The 17,000-nt window shown below is 38.3% G+C and overlaps 3 protein-coding genes across 3 annotated transcripts; 2 read left to right on the top strand and 1 right to left on the bottom strand.

The window, feature by feature from the left end:
- Positions 1-797: 797 nt before the first annotated feature.
- Positions 798-5,146, top strand: LOC121786074 (elongator complex protein 3). Its single transcript, XM_042184597.1, has 8 exons — positions 798-1,330; positions 2,009-2,078; positions 2,180-2,352; positions 2,751-2,925; positions 3,715-3,881; positions 4,011-4,230; positions 4,310-4,414; positions 4,576-5,146. Exons 1-8 carry the CDS (start codon positions 858-860, stop codon positions 4,885-4,887), a joined length of 1,695 nt encoding a protein of 564 aa, XP_042040531.1. The 5' UTR covers positions 798-857; the 3' UTR covers positions 4,888-5,146.
- A 5,389-nt stretch (positions 5,147-10,535) lies between these two features.
- Positions 10,536-12,836, top strand: LOC121787574 (heme chaperone HemW-like). Its single transcript, XM_042186349.1, has 2 exons — positions 10,536-11,426; positions 12,213-12,836. The coding sequence occupies exons 1-2, from the start codon at positions 10,657-10,659 to the stop codon at positions 12,826-12,828; spliced, it is 1,386 nt and encodes a 461-aa protein (XP_042042283.1). The 5' UTR covers positions 10,536-10,656; the 3' UTR covers positions 12,829-12,836.
- A 56-nt stretch (positions 12,837-12,892) lies between these two features.
- Positions 12,893-16,839, bottom strand: LOC121787575. Its single transcript, XM_042186350.1, has 10 exons — positions 16,691-16,839; positions 15,875-15,897; positions 15,358-15,433; positions 15,073-15,282; positions 14,106-14,228; positions 13,972-14,029; positions 13,815-13,888; positions 13,538-13,626; positions 13,369-13,437; positions 12,893-13,187 (listed from the first exon to the last, which is right to left on the bottom strand). The coding sequence occupies exons 1-9, from the start codon at positions 16,796-16,798 to the stop codon at positions 13,371-13,373; spliced, it is 828 nt and encodes a 275-aa protein (XP_042042284.1). The 5' UTR covers positions 16,799-16,839; the 3' UTR covers positions 12,893-13,187; positions 13,369-13,370.
- Positions 16,840-17,000: the final 161 nt, after the last annotated feature.

Genomic DNA, 17,000 nt, shown 5'->3' on the forward strand with positions numbered 1-17,000 from the left:
TATGATGGGGATGAGTGGGATGATGCAGACCATGCCTGGTGGAGGGGGTGGCAGGGGCCCTGAACCACTAGCGGACGATGTCTATCGCCCGGTTATCGATATGCTGTCTACTGATACCCCCTCCAGTTTTGTTCCGGAGACTCAATTCACCGGCGTGGAAACTCTCTCTTTTGAGGAGTTGGAGCTATCTTCAATCAGGGAGACTCCCGATGATGTGGGGACAACGGCAAGGGGTAGGGGCAAGGGGAAAGCCACGAGCTCTTCCTCGCGAACGGTGGCTGAGGAGACAGGAAAACGGACGGTCTGGAGCGTGTGGGAAAACTTCGCGCTTTCGAAGGCTTGGGTTTCAATAGTCGAGGATCCCTATGTGGGTGCTAACCAGCATATTGACAGACTGTGGCATCGCGTCGCTGAAGCCTACCTCACACACAAACCGGCTGGGCGAAGAGTCGCGTTCTCGAACAATGCCGGAAACAGTGGGAGCGGTTTTATTATGTAATTTTTTTTCTTTTTTTATGTAATTTTTTTAATGAAGCATTTGTAATTTTCCCGTATTCCGTGTCAAAATTATAATTCCGTTACGTGTATTTGTGAATTTGTGATTTTTTTATTGCGGGAAGTCCTAGTGGGAAGGGCGATGGGAAGGGCGGATTGTGAAGAGGATGTCCTAGTGACATGGCAGTGGGATGGGAAGTCCTAGTGACGTGGCAGGAGGTGTTTTTGAGGACATCCGCCCACTGGAGATGCTCTTAGTTAAGAGATTGGGTAAAAAAATACAGTGATACTAAAACCCTCACGGTAGCGTCTTCGCCAATTGAAGCAGAAAACAGTTTCATAAACGGCAAAAAAGGGGCAAAATGGCGGCGGTGGAAGTTATGCCTGAGGCCCGGAAGCTCCCGCGACCTGGTCGCGGCGGGGTAATCGGCCACGGACTCTCCGAAGAAGAAGCCCGCGTCAAAGCAATCGCTGAAATAGTATCCACAATGGTTGATCTCTCGCGCAAGGGCCAGGACGTCGACCTAAACGCTGTCAAATCGGCGGCGTGCCGGAAATACGGGCTCTCCAAGGCGCCGAAGCTCGTCGAGATGATAGCAGCGCTGCCGGAATCCGAGAAGGAAGCTTTGCTGCCCAAACTCCGGGCTAAGCCAGTGCGTACGGCGTCTGGTATTGCGGTGGTTGCCGTGATGTCGAAGCCTCACCGCTGCCCGCATATTGCAACGACAGGGAATATATGCGTGTATTGCCCCGGTGGCCCCGATTCCGATTTCGAGTACAGCACGCAGAGTTATACGGGATATGAGCCTACTAGCATGAGAGCTATTAGGGCTAGGTAAATTGTCTTCATTGATTCTGCGTTACTTTTTTTAAGGTGTTTGATTTGATTTTTACTAATTTTTAATGTTTGAGGTTCTTTGTGTTGTCTAATTTGTATGATTCTTTACCCTTATTCAACTGCTGTTTGTTTGAACATTGGCACATTTAGCAGGGTTCTGCACTGGGAATGTTGTTACAGAGTATGTGATGCTTGTATTTGTATTGCAGATGTCATTTGTAAACTGCTGACCTTTTATTTTAATAGACAAATTTTCTGCAAGGAAGAAACTTCTCGAAGGATTGATTTAGTGTGAGCAATATGTATCATTCAATTAGAAACCTTCACTGATGCTTCCCCTCTGTGTATTCCTCTTGTTTTCATTCAGTTTGGCATTTCATCTTGCAACCTTGAGATTCTATTTTTATGTAGAACTTGGATTATAGTCCTTCTACAACAGAAAATGCTAAAAGGGATATAGTATTTGGAATGAGGAGTTTGTTTTTCAGTGATAGTGACCTAAGAAGTAAGATGATAGTACTTGACAATCTTTGCTCCATTGTCTGTATTTTCCTTGGAACGTTATCTTTGGACTATAGTATCCAATTATAATGGAGTACTTGATTTTCAGTTCCTGAAAATAGTAGGATGTACATGAGGAATTTGATTTTATTTAATTATCTCTTGCTGTTTTAGATACAACCCTTATGTCCAGGCAAGAAGCAGAATCGACCAGCTTAAGAGATTGGGTCACAGTGTTGACAAGGTTTGCTTAGGCTGCCGAGGCTGATTTCTACATTGGTTTAATCAATTACCAACTAAGGAAAAAATCCTGGTATTGAAATGTTTGTTGTGTTAATCATACAGGTCGAGTTCATCTTGATGGGTGGCACTTTTATGTCATTACCCGCAGAGTACCGTGATTATTTTACTAGGAATCTACATGATGCTTTATCGGGCCACACTTCTGCCAATGTTGAAGAAGCAGTATCTTACTCTGAGCACAGTGCAATAAAGTGTATTGGGATGACAATCGAGACGTAAGTTAAAATTGTATTTTCTTTTTTAGATGCTACCCTGGTTTGTTGGTTTTCCCTAAGAGGACACCAGTTTCTTGCATTTTTCTTACGGAGACAGGATTTCTGAGGGAATATTTTACTTCTGAACCATTAAATAAAACTCCAATATCCATATTGTAATGCTGAAACAAAAACGGTACAGTAGCTTCTTGATTCATTTGATAAATGGATCAGCTCAGTGTCTCACCCTTGATTTTGACACTTCTGAAGTCACTCAAGTGCTTACATTACTTTTTCATATGACAAACAAGATTCTTTCCCTTCTCTTGTCCCTTTCTTCCTTAGTGTTTTGTTCATGTCTGGAACAAGTGAGCTGCTTTTGTGCCTGATTGACTGCTGCTTCTGTATTGAATATTTAGGCGACCAGACTACTGCTTGGGACCACACTTGAGGCAGATGCTTTCATATGGTTGTACAAGACTGGAAATTGGAGTTCAGAGCACATATGAGGATGTTGCTCGTGACACCAATAGGGGTCACACTGTAGCAGCTGTGGCTGATTGCTTTTCCTTAGCAAAGGATGCTGGATTCAAGGTGTTTCTCTATACTGTTCTACAATTTGGAAAGTTTTGTTTCATTGGCTCATTGCTATTCTGTTTGCCTTCAGAGAACTAGCATCTTAGGGAAACCTTTTTTGTTAACTTCATTGGTCTTGGTGAATCCCAGTATTTTCTCACCAGAAAATACAGGGTAGGCTTTTCCATTTCTTCTACTCTACTCTCTAGTCCGATGTATGGAGAATTCGCATGTTGACTGAGCAAGGGAGAGATTTAGATTATTTTTGGGGTAGTTTGGTTTTTCCCCATTGAAACTTGTGGATTGATAAGTTTGCCACATTTCAATATTGTAGTTTCCATCTCTACAGATAAATCTGCAACTAGCATAAAAGGAATTAATCAATTAAAGTTAAGCTGGCATATATACTTATATGCTTACATCTCCTCATTCTCATCTCCATCTCAGGCACAAAAGCGCAAAAATAGTACTATCTCTCATTTATCTATTCACACAATCTGGTCTTACAGAACCTTTACAAAACATGCTTAGAGTTGTACGTAACTGTTTACGTAGGAAGGAGTGGGGGAGAGACGGAGAGAGAAACAATTCTGTTAAGTCATTCTAACTTCGAACTGGATAGAGAGGAAAACTGATTGTGATTTTGATGTGCAGTTTCATCCTCTCATTGTTCTTAAACTGTTACAGCCATGGCCTGCTCATGTAATGTTGTAAAGGCTGATGATTGTAAATTCACATTGTAAATTCTCATTTTGTTATACTTTCCATTTCTTTAACTGCACTACTTAATCATTCATTTTATTACAGGTAGTAGCTCATATGATGCCTGATCTGCCACATGTTGGTGTCGAGAGAGACATGGAAAGTTTTAAAGAGTTCTTTGAGAGCCCTCGCTTTAGAGCTGACGGGTTAAAAATTTATCCTACCCTAGTCATTCGTGGAACAGGACTTTATGAGCTTTGGAAGACTGGCAGGTATAGTTTTCAGCTTTACATTATAGAGGTTGCATTTTCTCAGTTGGAAGTCAGTTTGGCTTCTCTGCTAGCTCACTTTGTAAATATAGCTAATTTGGTCTCTGACTCTCTTGTTATAATCATGTATAGGTATAGAAATTATCCTCCTGAACAGCTTGTTGACATCATAGCTCGAATTCTAGCTATGGTTCCTCCATGGACTCGGGTTTATCGAGTTCAACGAGATATCCCTATGCCTCTAGTTACTTCTGGTGTTGAGAAGGGTAATCTTCGGGAACTAGCTTTGGCAAGGATGGATGATTTGGGCTTGAAATGCAGAGATGTTAGAACACGTGAAGCGGGTATCCAGGCAAGCAAACAAGCTATCCTATCTGTGAAATGCTTAGTTTTAATGAGCCATTAATTTATATTCTGGTGAATAAAATCAGGACATTCACCACAAGATAAAACCAGAGGAAGTCCAGCTTGTTCGCCGTGATTATACAGCAAATGAGGGATGGGAGACCTTTCTTTCATATGAAGACACTCGCCAGGTGCATAACTCATATAAAACTGGATAATTCATTCTTGCTGTCAATTTAACTAAGCCAAACACATGGCTACTTCGGTTCTAAACTTTACTCGCTAAGAAACTCACCCCGTGTATCTTATTGTGCCAATAGAACTTATGTGCTTCTATGTATCGTTAATCTAGGATATTCTTGTTGGGTTACTTCGTTTGCGGAAATGTGGAAAGAATGTGACTTGCCCAGAGCTTACAGGGAAGTGTTCAATTGTTCGTGAATTGCATGTTTATGGGACTGCAGTTCCTGTTCATGGGCGGGATGCTGATAAACTGCAACATCAAGGTTATGGTACGCTATTAATGGAGGAGGCCGAACGGATTGCTACAAGCGAACACAGATCGCTTAAGTTAGCTGTGATTTCAGGTGTAGGAACAAGGCATTATTATAGAAAGTTGGGGTACGAGCTTGAAGGTCCGTACATGGTGAAATACCTCAAATGAAAAAACTGTTGCGCAACGCCACCAACACCAAAGAATGAGTAGTCTTGACTGGTAATCTCGCCTGTATAACATCTGTTTTGATCTGTGCTATCATAATTTTTACATTTGGACGCGCTTTTGGTTTTGTTTGCTATTTTAAGATAAGTAGATGGGGTTATAGAAGATGTATTTGTAATTTTGTAAACTATACACAATGAGTCATGATTAGCGACAGACATTCAGGTGCTTATCTGTTTTATAGAAAGTGAAACTTGATTAATGGCTTTTTAAAGTATATTTGTAGAAAATAAAAGGGAACATAAATTTTGTGCTAATCATGGATGTTAAGATCAGCTGCTTAGATAATGTCTTGATGAACATAATTCAGTACATTTGTATATTAGGTAGGTCATTTGGTAGTGTAAAATGTAAATGCTCCATTCCATAATAAAGATGTAAAAATGTTCAAATGGAGAGGAGCGGAATCAAAGGAGAGAGAGGCGAGGGTAAAGGCTGCAATGGTGGCCACTTCGCTGGGGATAGTAGCTGGCTTGCTTGTTCGAGTGAGGAGAAGGAAGAAGAAGAGAGAAAATGATGGATTCGCCAAATTTTGTGAGAAAATATGGAATGAATTTCTATGAGTGTTTGTGTGTAGCAAGACGGGCCAGGGTTGAGGAAGAAGAGAAAACGATAGTAAAAAACGACTAACTTCGCTGGGCTTCACCGGGGAGAGGTGAGAAACGGTGAAATTGAGAGAGACGGAGAGGATCGAAGGAAAATGGGCAATGGGAAATTTGGGATAATTGATAATTTTAATTCTAAAATTGATTTAAGAAGAATTGGCTATGATACCAAAGCAAAGACTAGATCATGACTTTTCTTGTAATTTTTCTAGTTTACGGGAACGTGATTAAATGCAAACTCTAAATATTGTACAAACTCCAAATTATGATCTGTACCGTTAAAAAATATCAACATATGATAAAATAATAGCAACAAAAAATGTCAATACAATGTCAACGGTTGATGCTGTGCTGAAACTGTGTTGACATTGCATTGACATTGTGTTGATATCAAAATCTTGAAATTTCACACTGTGTTGACGTTATGTTGATACTGTGTTAAAAAGTTTGGAGTTTATACAATATATGAGTTTGCATTTTATCACTACCCTACAAGAAATACTATAAAATATAATCAAAGTATGTGACTTTAGATGCTAATAATCTAATAATCCCTTCGGTCCCCATAGATGTTAGTACATAATTTATCGGTGCGAGTTTTAATAAATTATTCACTTACTAAAATAGTAAAAATGAAAGGTGACATTTAATGGAACCCAAAGGTTCTACCGTATGTGCTATGAAATGTTTTATACTACATATCTAAGAAAAACACGTTCTCTCTAAATGCTAAGAAATTTGAAGTCGCATAAATATAAAAAACAAAAATACAATACCCATGCATGAGTGCATTATATTACTAACTTTTTAAGTTGTTAACTCTGCTAACTTATCCATGCAGTGTATTAAAAATAACAACACGATGACATTAAAATATCAACTTATCAACGGAATGTATTCAAAATGGCAACACGAAGACATTAAAATGTCAATGTATTCAAATGGCAACACGATGACATTAAAATGTCAATGACATTTTAATGTCATCGTGTTGCCATTTTGAATACATTGCGTTGATAAGTTAGCAGAGTTAGCAACTTAAAAAGTTAGCAATTGATCATACCCCTACACATATAGCCGTTCTTATAACTTAAATATTCTCTCCGTCCTTGAAAAGTACGAACTTTCTAATTTTGGAAACACATTTCTATCTAATGAGGTGATCCATTAACAATACTTTAAAAACTTTTTCTTTCTATCTCTCTTATTTTTTTCATTTAAGCATTAAAATCTGTGTCGAACCAAATGTTTATACTCTTTGAGGGCGGATGGAATAATTTTTTCTTTTGCAATTATTTTAATACTAGTGTATTTAAATTTAATAATAATGAGAGATGATGTATACTTCTTTCATATTTTTCAATCTCCCGATCGTGCTGCATGTATACTATCCTAGACCTACATTCCTACTCTAATAAATCATCTGCGTGGGGGAAATAGAATATGAAGAAAGGCGAGTTGTAAAACATGAATAAACAATGTAAGAGTTGGAGAAACTCTTTCTAAGAGCATCCGCAACGGTGACGCCGTAACCCGCGTCCGTCTGCGCCGCTGGCACGGACGTGTCTCGCCGCCGCCGCGCTCGCGCCGCTGGCACGGCGCTGCCGCGCTGCTCGATGCATCGAGCAGCGCCGTGCCAACGAGCAGGTGACGTGGCGGCACGCGATTGGGCAACGGCATAGCCGTTGCCTTTGAATATATATTTTTTATTTAAAATTCGTTATTTAATTATAAATAATGATAAAAATAAAAAAAATTATTTTCCAAATTTCAAAAATATTGCCCTTTTTTTGCCCATTTTTATGAATTTTTTGGATTTTTTTTATTTTTTTCCCCAAAATCATCTATAAATACACACATTCATCATCCATTTATCACATCAAACCATCTCTCATTCATAATTCTCATACAAACTATCAACACATTCATCTCTCACTCAAAACCTCAAATGGATTTCACTCATCTCATGGCTGAAGTAGAGCACGAAGAACAAGAATACTACGAACAACATCGTGTCGCTTACGAAGCATATGTCGCGGTGAATACCCCCGTCCTTGCGGAAGAGCACAGTTGTGGGTGTTGTGCTCTTGCCAGAGAGCAGGCAGAAAAAGTAGGGCCGGGCCCACAACCATGCTGCTGGCAAGAGCACAGTTGTGGATGCTCTAAAACTTAAATAAAAAAATCTACTAGTTTTTTTGTAATGATTATTGTAAATAGCTAATCATGATGATATATTAAAAATGTGCCATTGAAATCTCGGTCATTGATTGGATGCGTATATATCTCTAAAATAGTCATCTCATATAAAGTTTCGAACCCATATCACCATAATTTTATTAAATTACTCATCAGTTTACACTACTAATTTATCCCAATTTCAAGATGAACTACATGAGTAAAGATTTAGAAATGAACAAAATATTAGATTTAATACCTTCTAAAATATAGCAATTAAGTATAAGAATATAATTTCTTATAAAAAAACAAAGCTAGAAATGAACAAAATATTAGATTTAATACCTTCTAAAATATAGCAATTAAGTATAAGATTCTTATAAAAAAAACAAAGCTATAAATATTATCTTCGAAAATCTTGCTTAAAGATGGATAATTTATCTGTTCAATACATGATGCTCTCACATGATTGCTTGAGTTTTCAACATACATGGATCTCTCAGATGACCATATTGTTGATAGCTTGTGTTATATAAGCAATTTTATATAGCTCAAGTAATATGTGAGGAGCTTGTGTCAATTTGACTATGGGGAACTCAAACAAGGCATTTCCTATGTTTGAGGGACATCCGCAGTGGTGCGGATGTCCCGGCGAAATTCCCCGCGAACTTCCCAAAAACACCTCCTGCCACGTCATAAGGACTTCCCACTGCTCTGCCATGTCATACGGAATTCCCACTGCATAGTGGCGAACATCCCCTGCGGAATTCCCGACGAAATTCCCACATTAAAAAAAATCACAAATTCACAAATTAAACAATTTCCGGAAGTAAACAATTTACGGGATTAAAATTTAGACGCGAATACGGAGAAAATGCAACCACTTTATTTAAAAAAACATACTTCATTAAAAAAATACATAATTACTAAAACAAGTACACTTTTTTTAAAATAAAAACCGGCTCCTCACTCATCGAATGAAATGAAGTTCAACGGGATGTATTTATAGAAAAAAAAACATTTAATGCACAATACGGGACATCCGTGCGGAATTCCGTGACAGTCCACACAATGGCGGACGGAATTCCGCGCGGAATTCCGCGGACCTGCGACGTCCTCAACCCAATTCAGTATCCGCGCCCGGTACGCCTAATGGCGGACGTCCGCGACGGAATTCCGTGACGTCCGTGGGAATTCCGCGCAGAAGTCCGCCATTGCGGATGCTCTGATGTGGTGGGCAAAAAGTTAGACACATAATTGGCTAACTAAATTTTGTAAAACAAGGCTTTTCCATATTAACAAAAAATATATGAAAATGTCAATAATATTATGACACAATGATGTTATTGTAAATATTAGCGAGAAGAAAGTAGAACATAAAAACAAGGACAAAATATCATTAAAATGATGAAATTTACCATATTCTACATCTTTAAAAATTAATAAAAAATTATGAAATTAACATTGCTCATAATTGTCTAGCAAACTTTAAAAAAAGTAGAGACTGAATACTCGTTTCATAAAAATAGACCGCTTTAAAAAAAATATACTACATCCGTCCCACAAGAATATGCACTCTTTCCTTTTTGTCCGTCCCACAAAAATATGCACTTTCTAATTTTCGAAAGTCCTTTCTCTCTAAGGAGGAGGTGAGACCCATTCTCCACCAACAATACTTTAATTACTTTTTCTCTCTACCTCTCTCTTACTTTATCTCTCTACCTCTATCTTACTTTACCAATTTTACATTAAAACTCGTGCCGACCCCAAAATGCATATTCTTTGGAGACTGATGGAGTATAAGTTTTAATGCGCAATTGATAATGCAAGAAATAGATAGATAAACAAAAAATTTAGAATATTATTAGTAAAGAATGTGTCAACTTTAGAGAAAAAAAAAATTCTAAAGCAGAAGTCATTATTTTAATGGTACATCTTAAAAATGACAAAAAAGAAGGTGGTCTAATTTTTATAGGTATAATATAAAAGGTGAAAATTAGATTAATTTAACATCAATTATAACTTAATTGGCAATCAATACTCCATTCGTTCATGAAAAATTGTCATATTTTACTATTTTGGGATGTTCGCGATTTAAAGTCTTAATTGCTTTTTTTTTATTTTCGATAAGTGGATGACCCATCATTCACCTAACTCATCACACTCACATTCTATTATACAGCAAATACTTTGTCCACCAATAAGTATCCCATATTGCCATTTTTCGTCTGTCCATCAATAAATGTCCCATTTGTTTTTCTACTACTTTTGGTAATGAACTACATATTACACTAAGGTGCGTTCGGTTGCCATGACTAATATCATGAGACTATCCATCTAGAACTAAATTGTGGGATTATTTTAGTTGGAAGGGGAGGCTATGACTAATTATCACGAGACTATCCATCTAGGATTAAGCTGAAGGGTTCAATCTTATGAATCAAACATGGTACATATTTAATCATGAGATTTAATCTTGTCAACCGAACACCCCATAACTTTATTTCCTTCCCATTTCAACATAAAACTAATGTATAAAATTAGGACCACCTTCCACTAACATTATTCTGAAAAATTTGCATGCCACGACCCTATATTCCGAAATATCAGCGAATTTAATCCCAAATTTTGAAAGGCCAGCGAATTGAGACCCTTTTACCGAAATCTCTCGTTGGGCGATAGAGTATATAAAAGTGTGGTCGAGTTTCCACTAACTCATTTCCCTATTTTCTTTCAAAAGTCAAACAATTTCTTAAAATTTGTGCGGTATCGATCAAAACGAGACTATAAATGACAAGAGAATGGGAGAATTAAACTTTGTAGTAGTACATATAAAGCCATGTTTATACAGAAAATTTTGCATGATGTAGAATTCTTTGATGTGGAGCCTCCGCTACATTGATCCAATTGTTTAGACCGAAATTCAGCAGAAATGATTCTGAGATCAGCCTACGCTCCACTCCTCTCCTCCGCCCAAAGGCTCTCTCTGTACACTAATTCCCTCACCCTCCAACAATGCCCACAACCTGTTCGACAAAATGCCCCACTGCTACTAGAGCTTCCCAAACAACCTCCCGCCTCCGCCTACGTCCACCTCCCCTTCTGCCGCAAGCGCTGCCACTACTGCGACTTCCCCATCATCGCCCTCGGCTCCTCATCCAGTCACGACGACGACCCGCGCATCTCCAGCTACGTCGACACTCTCTGCCGCGAGATCATAGCCACCAAGCTTCCCTCAATAAGCAGCTTCCCGCCTCTTGAAACCGTGTTTTTAGGCGGCGGGACGCCCTCCCTCGTGCCTCCGAGGCTCGTCTCCTCGGTTCTCGACGCGCTTTCGGACAAGTTCGGGCTGTGTGGGGATGCGGAGATATCGATGGAGATGGACCCGGGCACGTTCAATGCGGCGACGATGAGGGAATTGATGAGTTTCGGTGTGAATAGAGTTTCGTTGGGAGTGCAGTCTTTTCAAGCTGAGCTGCTGAGGTCTTGTGGGAGAGCTCATGGAGTTGATGAAATCTTTGAAGCTGTTGAGATTGTCAAAGCATGTGGGGTTGAGAATTGGAGCGTGGATTTGATCTCGTCGCTACCTCATCAGACTCCGGCTATGTGGGAGGAGAGCTTGCAGCTCACTGTTGCTGCTGGCCCCACGCATGTCTCGGTTTATGATTTGCAGGTCGAACAAGACACTAAATTTGGAGTCTTGTAAGTTGTTCATCATCCTCTGCTACGATTTGCACTGTCCTTTTCATTTAATATCATAAGTTTTGCTGAGTGAATGCGTCTAGATGCACAAAGTTTCATTTGATTATGCTTTTGCACGCTATCTAAAAGTTCAGCCTAGAAATAAATAAACTTTCAGTTGTTATGATTCTTGTTAATTGCCCTTAAATTAATGTTAAGGTGGATATCTAAAATGTCTACAGGCTTAAACAACGTAGTTGTATATCTTATGTCATTGTAACTAGTTAGGGGGACATTAATTTGTCGAAATTTGACAGTTGTGTGAACAATCACAACAGGAAGTTCTTGTATTTGGAGGCAAAAGTTTTAGTTGTCCAAAGTGAAAATTAGGTGGAAATTCGTATCTTTAGGTGAAAGTTTGTATCTTTAGGCACAATTGTCCCTAAACCTTTTAGGATATATAAGGTCAGCCAAATTTGTGAATAATGCTCTAGTTATGTATGTGTAGATTGACACAGAGGCATTTTGTACTATTTATATTACATAAGAGTGAGCTTTTGAAAGATTACATGATGTAATGTGTAATGAGCTTCAAGTTGTTCAATCGATCAAGTATGTACGGATTAGCCTCTGAGCTATCACGGATCAACCAAAGTAAACGCCCCCCGTCCCCCCTACTTTATATGGGATATATAGTTGTTTGAGTTGAAGAGAAATGGTTCACTCTAAACAGTAAGCAGCTACCTTAAAGAAACACAAACCCTTTCATCTCACTGAATGTAACCTTGAATCCTTGATGTTGTACAGATACACACCTGGTGAATTTCCTCTGCCTTCAGAGAATCAGTCAGCCGACTTTTACAAAATGGCTTCAGCAATGCTAGGAAATGCAGGTTATGAGCATTACGAGATAAGTAGCTACTGCAAGAGTGGATACCGCTGCAAGCACAATAGCACCTACTGGAAGAACAAACCCTTCTATGCTTTTGGTCTGGGCTCAGCTAGTCATATCAGCGGAGTAAGGTTTTCAAGGCCAAGGAGGCTCAAGGACTACGTCAATTATGTCCAAGATCTGGAGAATGGAGCAGTGGACACGCGGTCGGATGGGATTGTCGAAAACAAGGACTTGGCTATGGATGTTACCATGCTCTCTCTGCGAACATCTGATGGCCTGGATTTGAAATCTTTCAGGGAGGCTTTTGGTGATTCAATTTTAGTGTCGATGTTGGAGGTCTACAGGCCTTATCTGAAAAGTGGGCTTGTGATCTGCTTAGACGAGCAACGAAGAGATGTCGCGGCTGATGAAGTAGTAGTGTCTTCTTCGCTCAACGAGAAGCTTGCATATCTTTGCCTCAGTGACCCCGATGGTTTTCTACTGTCAAACGAGTTAATAGCTCTTGCATTTGGTGTAATATCACCATGACTTGCTTTGGAATATGTATAAAATTTATTGTGCTCAGATGAATTCACACAGCTGTTCAACAATGTTTCAAAAAGAAGAAACAAAAATCTGTGGATTTTGTACGCTTGATATGCAAAATACAATCAAAAGCATTATACAGGGCCGTAGATATTTTATCTAGTCTACAAGTGAATGAAGTGTTACAACAATTTTGAAAAGAACAATAATACAAAATGAAAAGTAAAGCATTTAATTTTCCATCGTTCCATCTTCACGAGAAGTCTTTGCATTCTTGGTGGAACACATCCCAACTGAAGATTCTGCACTCTGCTCATTTCTTTTCTGTCACAATGAATGATGCATTGCCAATAATACTTCACCTGAAAAAAATAATAAAATTTTTGATAACTTCTCCACTTTGAAATAGCACAGGTGCGTAGTTGAGAACTTGAGATATCACAAATAGAAAGGAAACGGAACTATACACATCATCACCCTTTTCTGGGGGTATCAAACAGTCAGCTCAGCTCCTATGTTGCAAGAGTAGAGAAAGTTAATTACCGTCAAGAGGGTTTTGATTTTCTCCCAGGTCTTGCTACGCGCTTCAGCTGCGTCAATCCTTTTTTATCCCTGTATATATACAGGTCCATGAGATCTTACACTTTCATCTATAGCATTTTTAACTTGATATCATTGAATGTGGTGACTGATTAATAGACAAGGACAGTACCTCTGAGAAAAGAACACGATCACGTAAAACATAGGAAGGAACATCAAAATCAGCACTGAAGCAGCCAAGTACAATACGCTGGTGTGCTTCTGCAACAGAATGGATTGAGACACAAGAAATGAGAAAGCATAGAGATTTTCTTCAATGTCCAAAACTTATGCATATTGTTTTTGTGACCAACTATCTATGTTCAATGCAAAATTTTACTCATCCTCTTAGCAGAAAATAAAATTTATGATATGCCACGCAAACTAGATGTCAAGTAGTAACCACATACCTTGCCTCCCCGAGCAAAAGGTTTTACTCCTCTTGAGCAAGTATGGGCATCACAGAACTGGTGTAAAAAAAATTCTGGAAGAACATTAACAGAAGGATGTTGTCAACAAACATGATTTGACCAAAGCCATTACATGCTTTATCAAGAAAAAATGTACCATGTAGACGACTTGCTGATGGACCCTCATTTACAGGAAAACACTTGTTCGCAAGATCCTGCAAAGAGATGAAACATGTTCCTTAGATCATATACTAAGAAAGTCTTGGATCATACACTAGAACCGAGAACAACCTCACACAAGTGACGGTTCCTTGCAGCAGCTGCAGGATTACACTTGGATTTATGAGATTGTGAATTGATCACATAATCACAATGCAAAGCTCCACATAGATCTGCCAAGCACTTGCCATGACTCTGAGGGCATCGAAAGCAGTGAAGTGGTATCAGATATATAAAGTTTTCAATGTAAAACTGTAAGTTCAACCCAAAATTCAGGCATGCAACAATGGAAACAAAATACTAATATCTAAGTGATCTTATGGTCCACACACCTAATCGATGATTTGCTAGTAATGCAATATAGATCCTGGGGACGAAGAGTCATCTCTAATGGTTCTGAATTAGCACCACAGTCCCACGTCTTACACAAATTACCAAAAAGAAAGTAAATTAAGACAATTCATTTACTTTCTATTTTAATAAAGAAAAGAAGAGGCATGCACACTTCAGAGTTCAACACAGAGCAGGAAAACTCTTAATCCAAGATCCATGGATGACAGAATCAGAACATTCAACAAACCGAGATCAATGGTTTTATTCGTTGACTTCCAAGTAAATGAAAATATCAGCTACTTGATTAGAAATTGAACTGTAAAGCAAGCGGTGACATAAATGGTAGTTGCATCGTAACTAATGCAATCACCAACACAAGTTAGTCCAAAATTTCCCAATAGTAAGATAACGTCCTACACCTCAAGTAACCAAAGGCCTTTCAAGTCAGTCATCAGTCGTATGGATAACTCTAGAAACTAAAAATAAGAACATAGGGATCTTTCCCATAACACTCTTTACCTTCACTAATTTGAAAAGAAAGGTGAGGAAAACCTTACAACCTTAGTAAGCAAGCTAACCAACACATATAGATGGGCTCATATAATTTCATCTCTTATTTCCAAAAGAAAACATAAACAAAATAAAACAAGCATCTAGAACCCAATAACCAGCACACTAAAGATAAAGTAATGACAACGTCACATACAACATTTAGAAGATTGTAGTGCCTGTTGTCAAAATGCTGGTCCAAAAATTTTTCTGCTCGGAAGATTTTCTTACAATAGCCACATCGCCATTCATTCACGTCAACATGAATCTTATGCTCCTCCTGGTCCCTGAACAAATCACTGCTTGGATGAAGCCTGCATCTGCTTGAAAGTTGATATTTCTCTTTCTCCACAAAAGGCGTAAGATACTGCATCAAAAATAGTTCAATGTCAAAGAAGTCCACTACATGTATTGACAAAATATGATTTGCAGTTCTCAGTACCTCCTCTATTATCTTCCAGGCTGCTCGACTCCTCTCTCTTGAGCAATGAACTTCTTGATGTTCTTCATTTAGATTTCTAAGCATTAAAACAGAAATGTCGAGATTACCACCAATATGACAATGACATTCAATAGATTTTACTCGTATGGTCATTGTGGAAAATGGATTACACTGATGGAATGCTAATCCTAATTAACCTAGCTCTTCATCTATTTCTTTCAGACTGTAATCTATGATTCTATATACATCAAGGCTCATTCACTGGATCACACTCAGAGTTGGACTTTTCAGTAGTGTTGCATGCCTACCCATTATGACTACGAAAAATTGTCTTTTGCGTATATTTTGAAGCTTTGGGTCATCATATGGTTAATTAAAGGCTACCCTGCAAACTCTTCAATTGTCAAAAATGTGTTGCACTGCATTCTAGGTTGTGATTAGTTGTAAAACATATAACTATACGTTTTATCTAACAGATATTATCCACAGATCTAAAACAAATGACAGACAATTTTACCTTGAGGTATCTCTGCTGATATCCTGTGGCAAAAAAAGCAAAATTGCAACTGTTAAACTCTTGAGTGTGAAGCAAAGTACTCTTTATATGAAAAGAGGAAACTATAGCGGAACACCTTCATGGTTCTATAACTTGCAACTTAGCATCATTTGAACGTGAACCCAATAAGTATAAAATGAAGTTGATCAATGAATCGTAGTACATTTCTATCTAATTAGCTGAAAATTGATATAGCTTGTCCAAGAGAGGAACATATCATCCAATTTACACGAGTAAGACACTTGATACAGCAAGAATGATAAGAGAGCAAAACTCATGTAAATCTTCTATACAAAAGAACTCAGGAAAAATGACACAGAAAGAAATACTTGGTAAATTTTCTTGACTATCATTTTCACACCAAAATTCCCTCAAATGATTAACTTTCCCAGGGAAAACAGTGGCATCAACCCAGGATAATTTTTCTCCCCCGGAAGCCTTATTCATAACGAACTTTAAGCTCTGGAAATCATTACATGACTACTAGTGAAGTGAATCGAGATTTATTATCAAGATAATATCTTATTATCAGTTTCACAAAAATATCAAGAAACCAAACTCTATAAAGACTAGAACTTATTAGAACGGAAATAAGGATATTATAGCTATCACGCTGAATTCACGAATATACAAAAATTGATACGGATTGAACAAATATCAAACTCCGCAATTTTGTGGATTACTGGGAAACACATAGAAAGTTGAAGATTCTTCTTTTTTCGCCATTTTCGGGAGATTAATGTAGTGGTTTTTGGATCTTGAAAGAGAAAATGAAACCTGCGGAATATCGGATTGAGAAGCTGCAAAGGCGAGGTGCAGAGCGATGAGGAGTAGAGATATTCTGTAGATGGCTCTTGTCTTCTCCATCCCTTTACTGTCTCTCATTCCGAATAAACCCTTCTACACTTTTATTTAACGTTTCTCTCTCTCTCTCTCTCTCTAAATTAGAATCGCTAGTAGTAAAACACAATTTCCCCTGCTTTGGAAACATTTTTCGTAAAACCGATTGCCAAGAGAAATTGGAACTAAAGTATAATCTCAATTTAAATTAATTTGCAGAAAATTGTATGAAAAAAAACAACTACAT

The sequence above is a fragment of the Salvia splendens genome, chromosome 22, assembly GCF_004379255.2.
Source record: "Salvia splendens isolate huo1 chromosome 22, SspV2, whole genome shotgun sequence".
NCBI classification, from domain to species: domain Eukaryota; kingdom Viridiplantae; phylum Streptophyta; class Magnoliopsida; order Lamiales; family Lamiaceae; genus Salvia; species Salvia splendens.

Bases quoted from the DNA above. Each gene is read 5' to 3' on its own strand.
- LOC121786074 (XM_042184597.1), top strand. From the start codon at position 858: ATGGCGGCGGTGGAAGTTATGCCTGAGGCCCGGAAGCTCCCGCGACCT. The intron at 3,882-4,010 runs GTATAGTTTTCA...AATCATGTATAG, and splicing joins GAGCTTTGGAAGACTGGCAG to GTATAGAAATTATCCTCCTG. The intron at 4,415-4,575 runs GTGCATAACTCA...TCGTTAATCTAG, and splicing joins CATATGAAGACACTCGCCAG to GATATTCTTGTTGGGTTACT.
- LOC121787574 (XM_042186349.1), top strand. From the start codon at position 10,657: ATGATTCTGAGATCAGCCTACGCTCCACTCCTCTCCTCCGCCCAAAGG. The intron at 11,427-12,212 runs GTAAGTTGTTCA...GATGTTGTACAG, and splicing joins GACACTAAATTTGGAGTCTT to ATACACACCTGGTGAATTTC.
- LOC121787575 (XM_042186350.1), bottom strand. From the start codon at position 16,798: ATGAGAGACAGTAAAGGGATGGAGAAGACAAGAGCCATCTACAGAATA. The intron at 15,434-15,874 runs GTAAAATTGTCT...TTTAATGCTTAG, and splicing joins ATCAGCAGAGATACCTCAAG to AAATCTAAATGAAGAACATC. The intron at 14,030-14,105 runs GTTGTTCTCGGT...ATCTCTTTGCAG, and splicing joins GGAACCGTCACTTGTGTGAG to GATCTTGCGAACAAGTGTTT.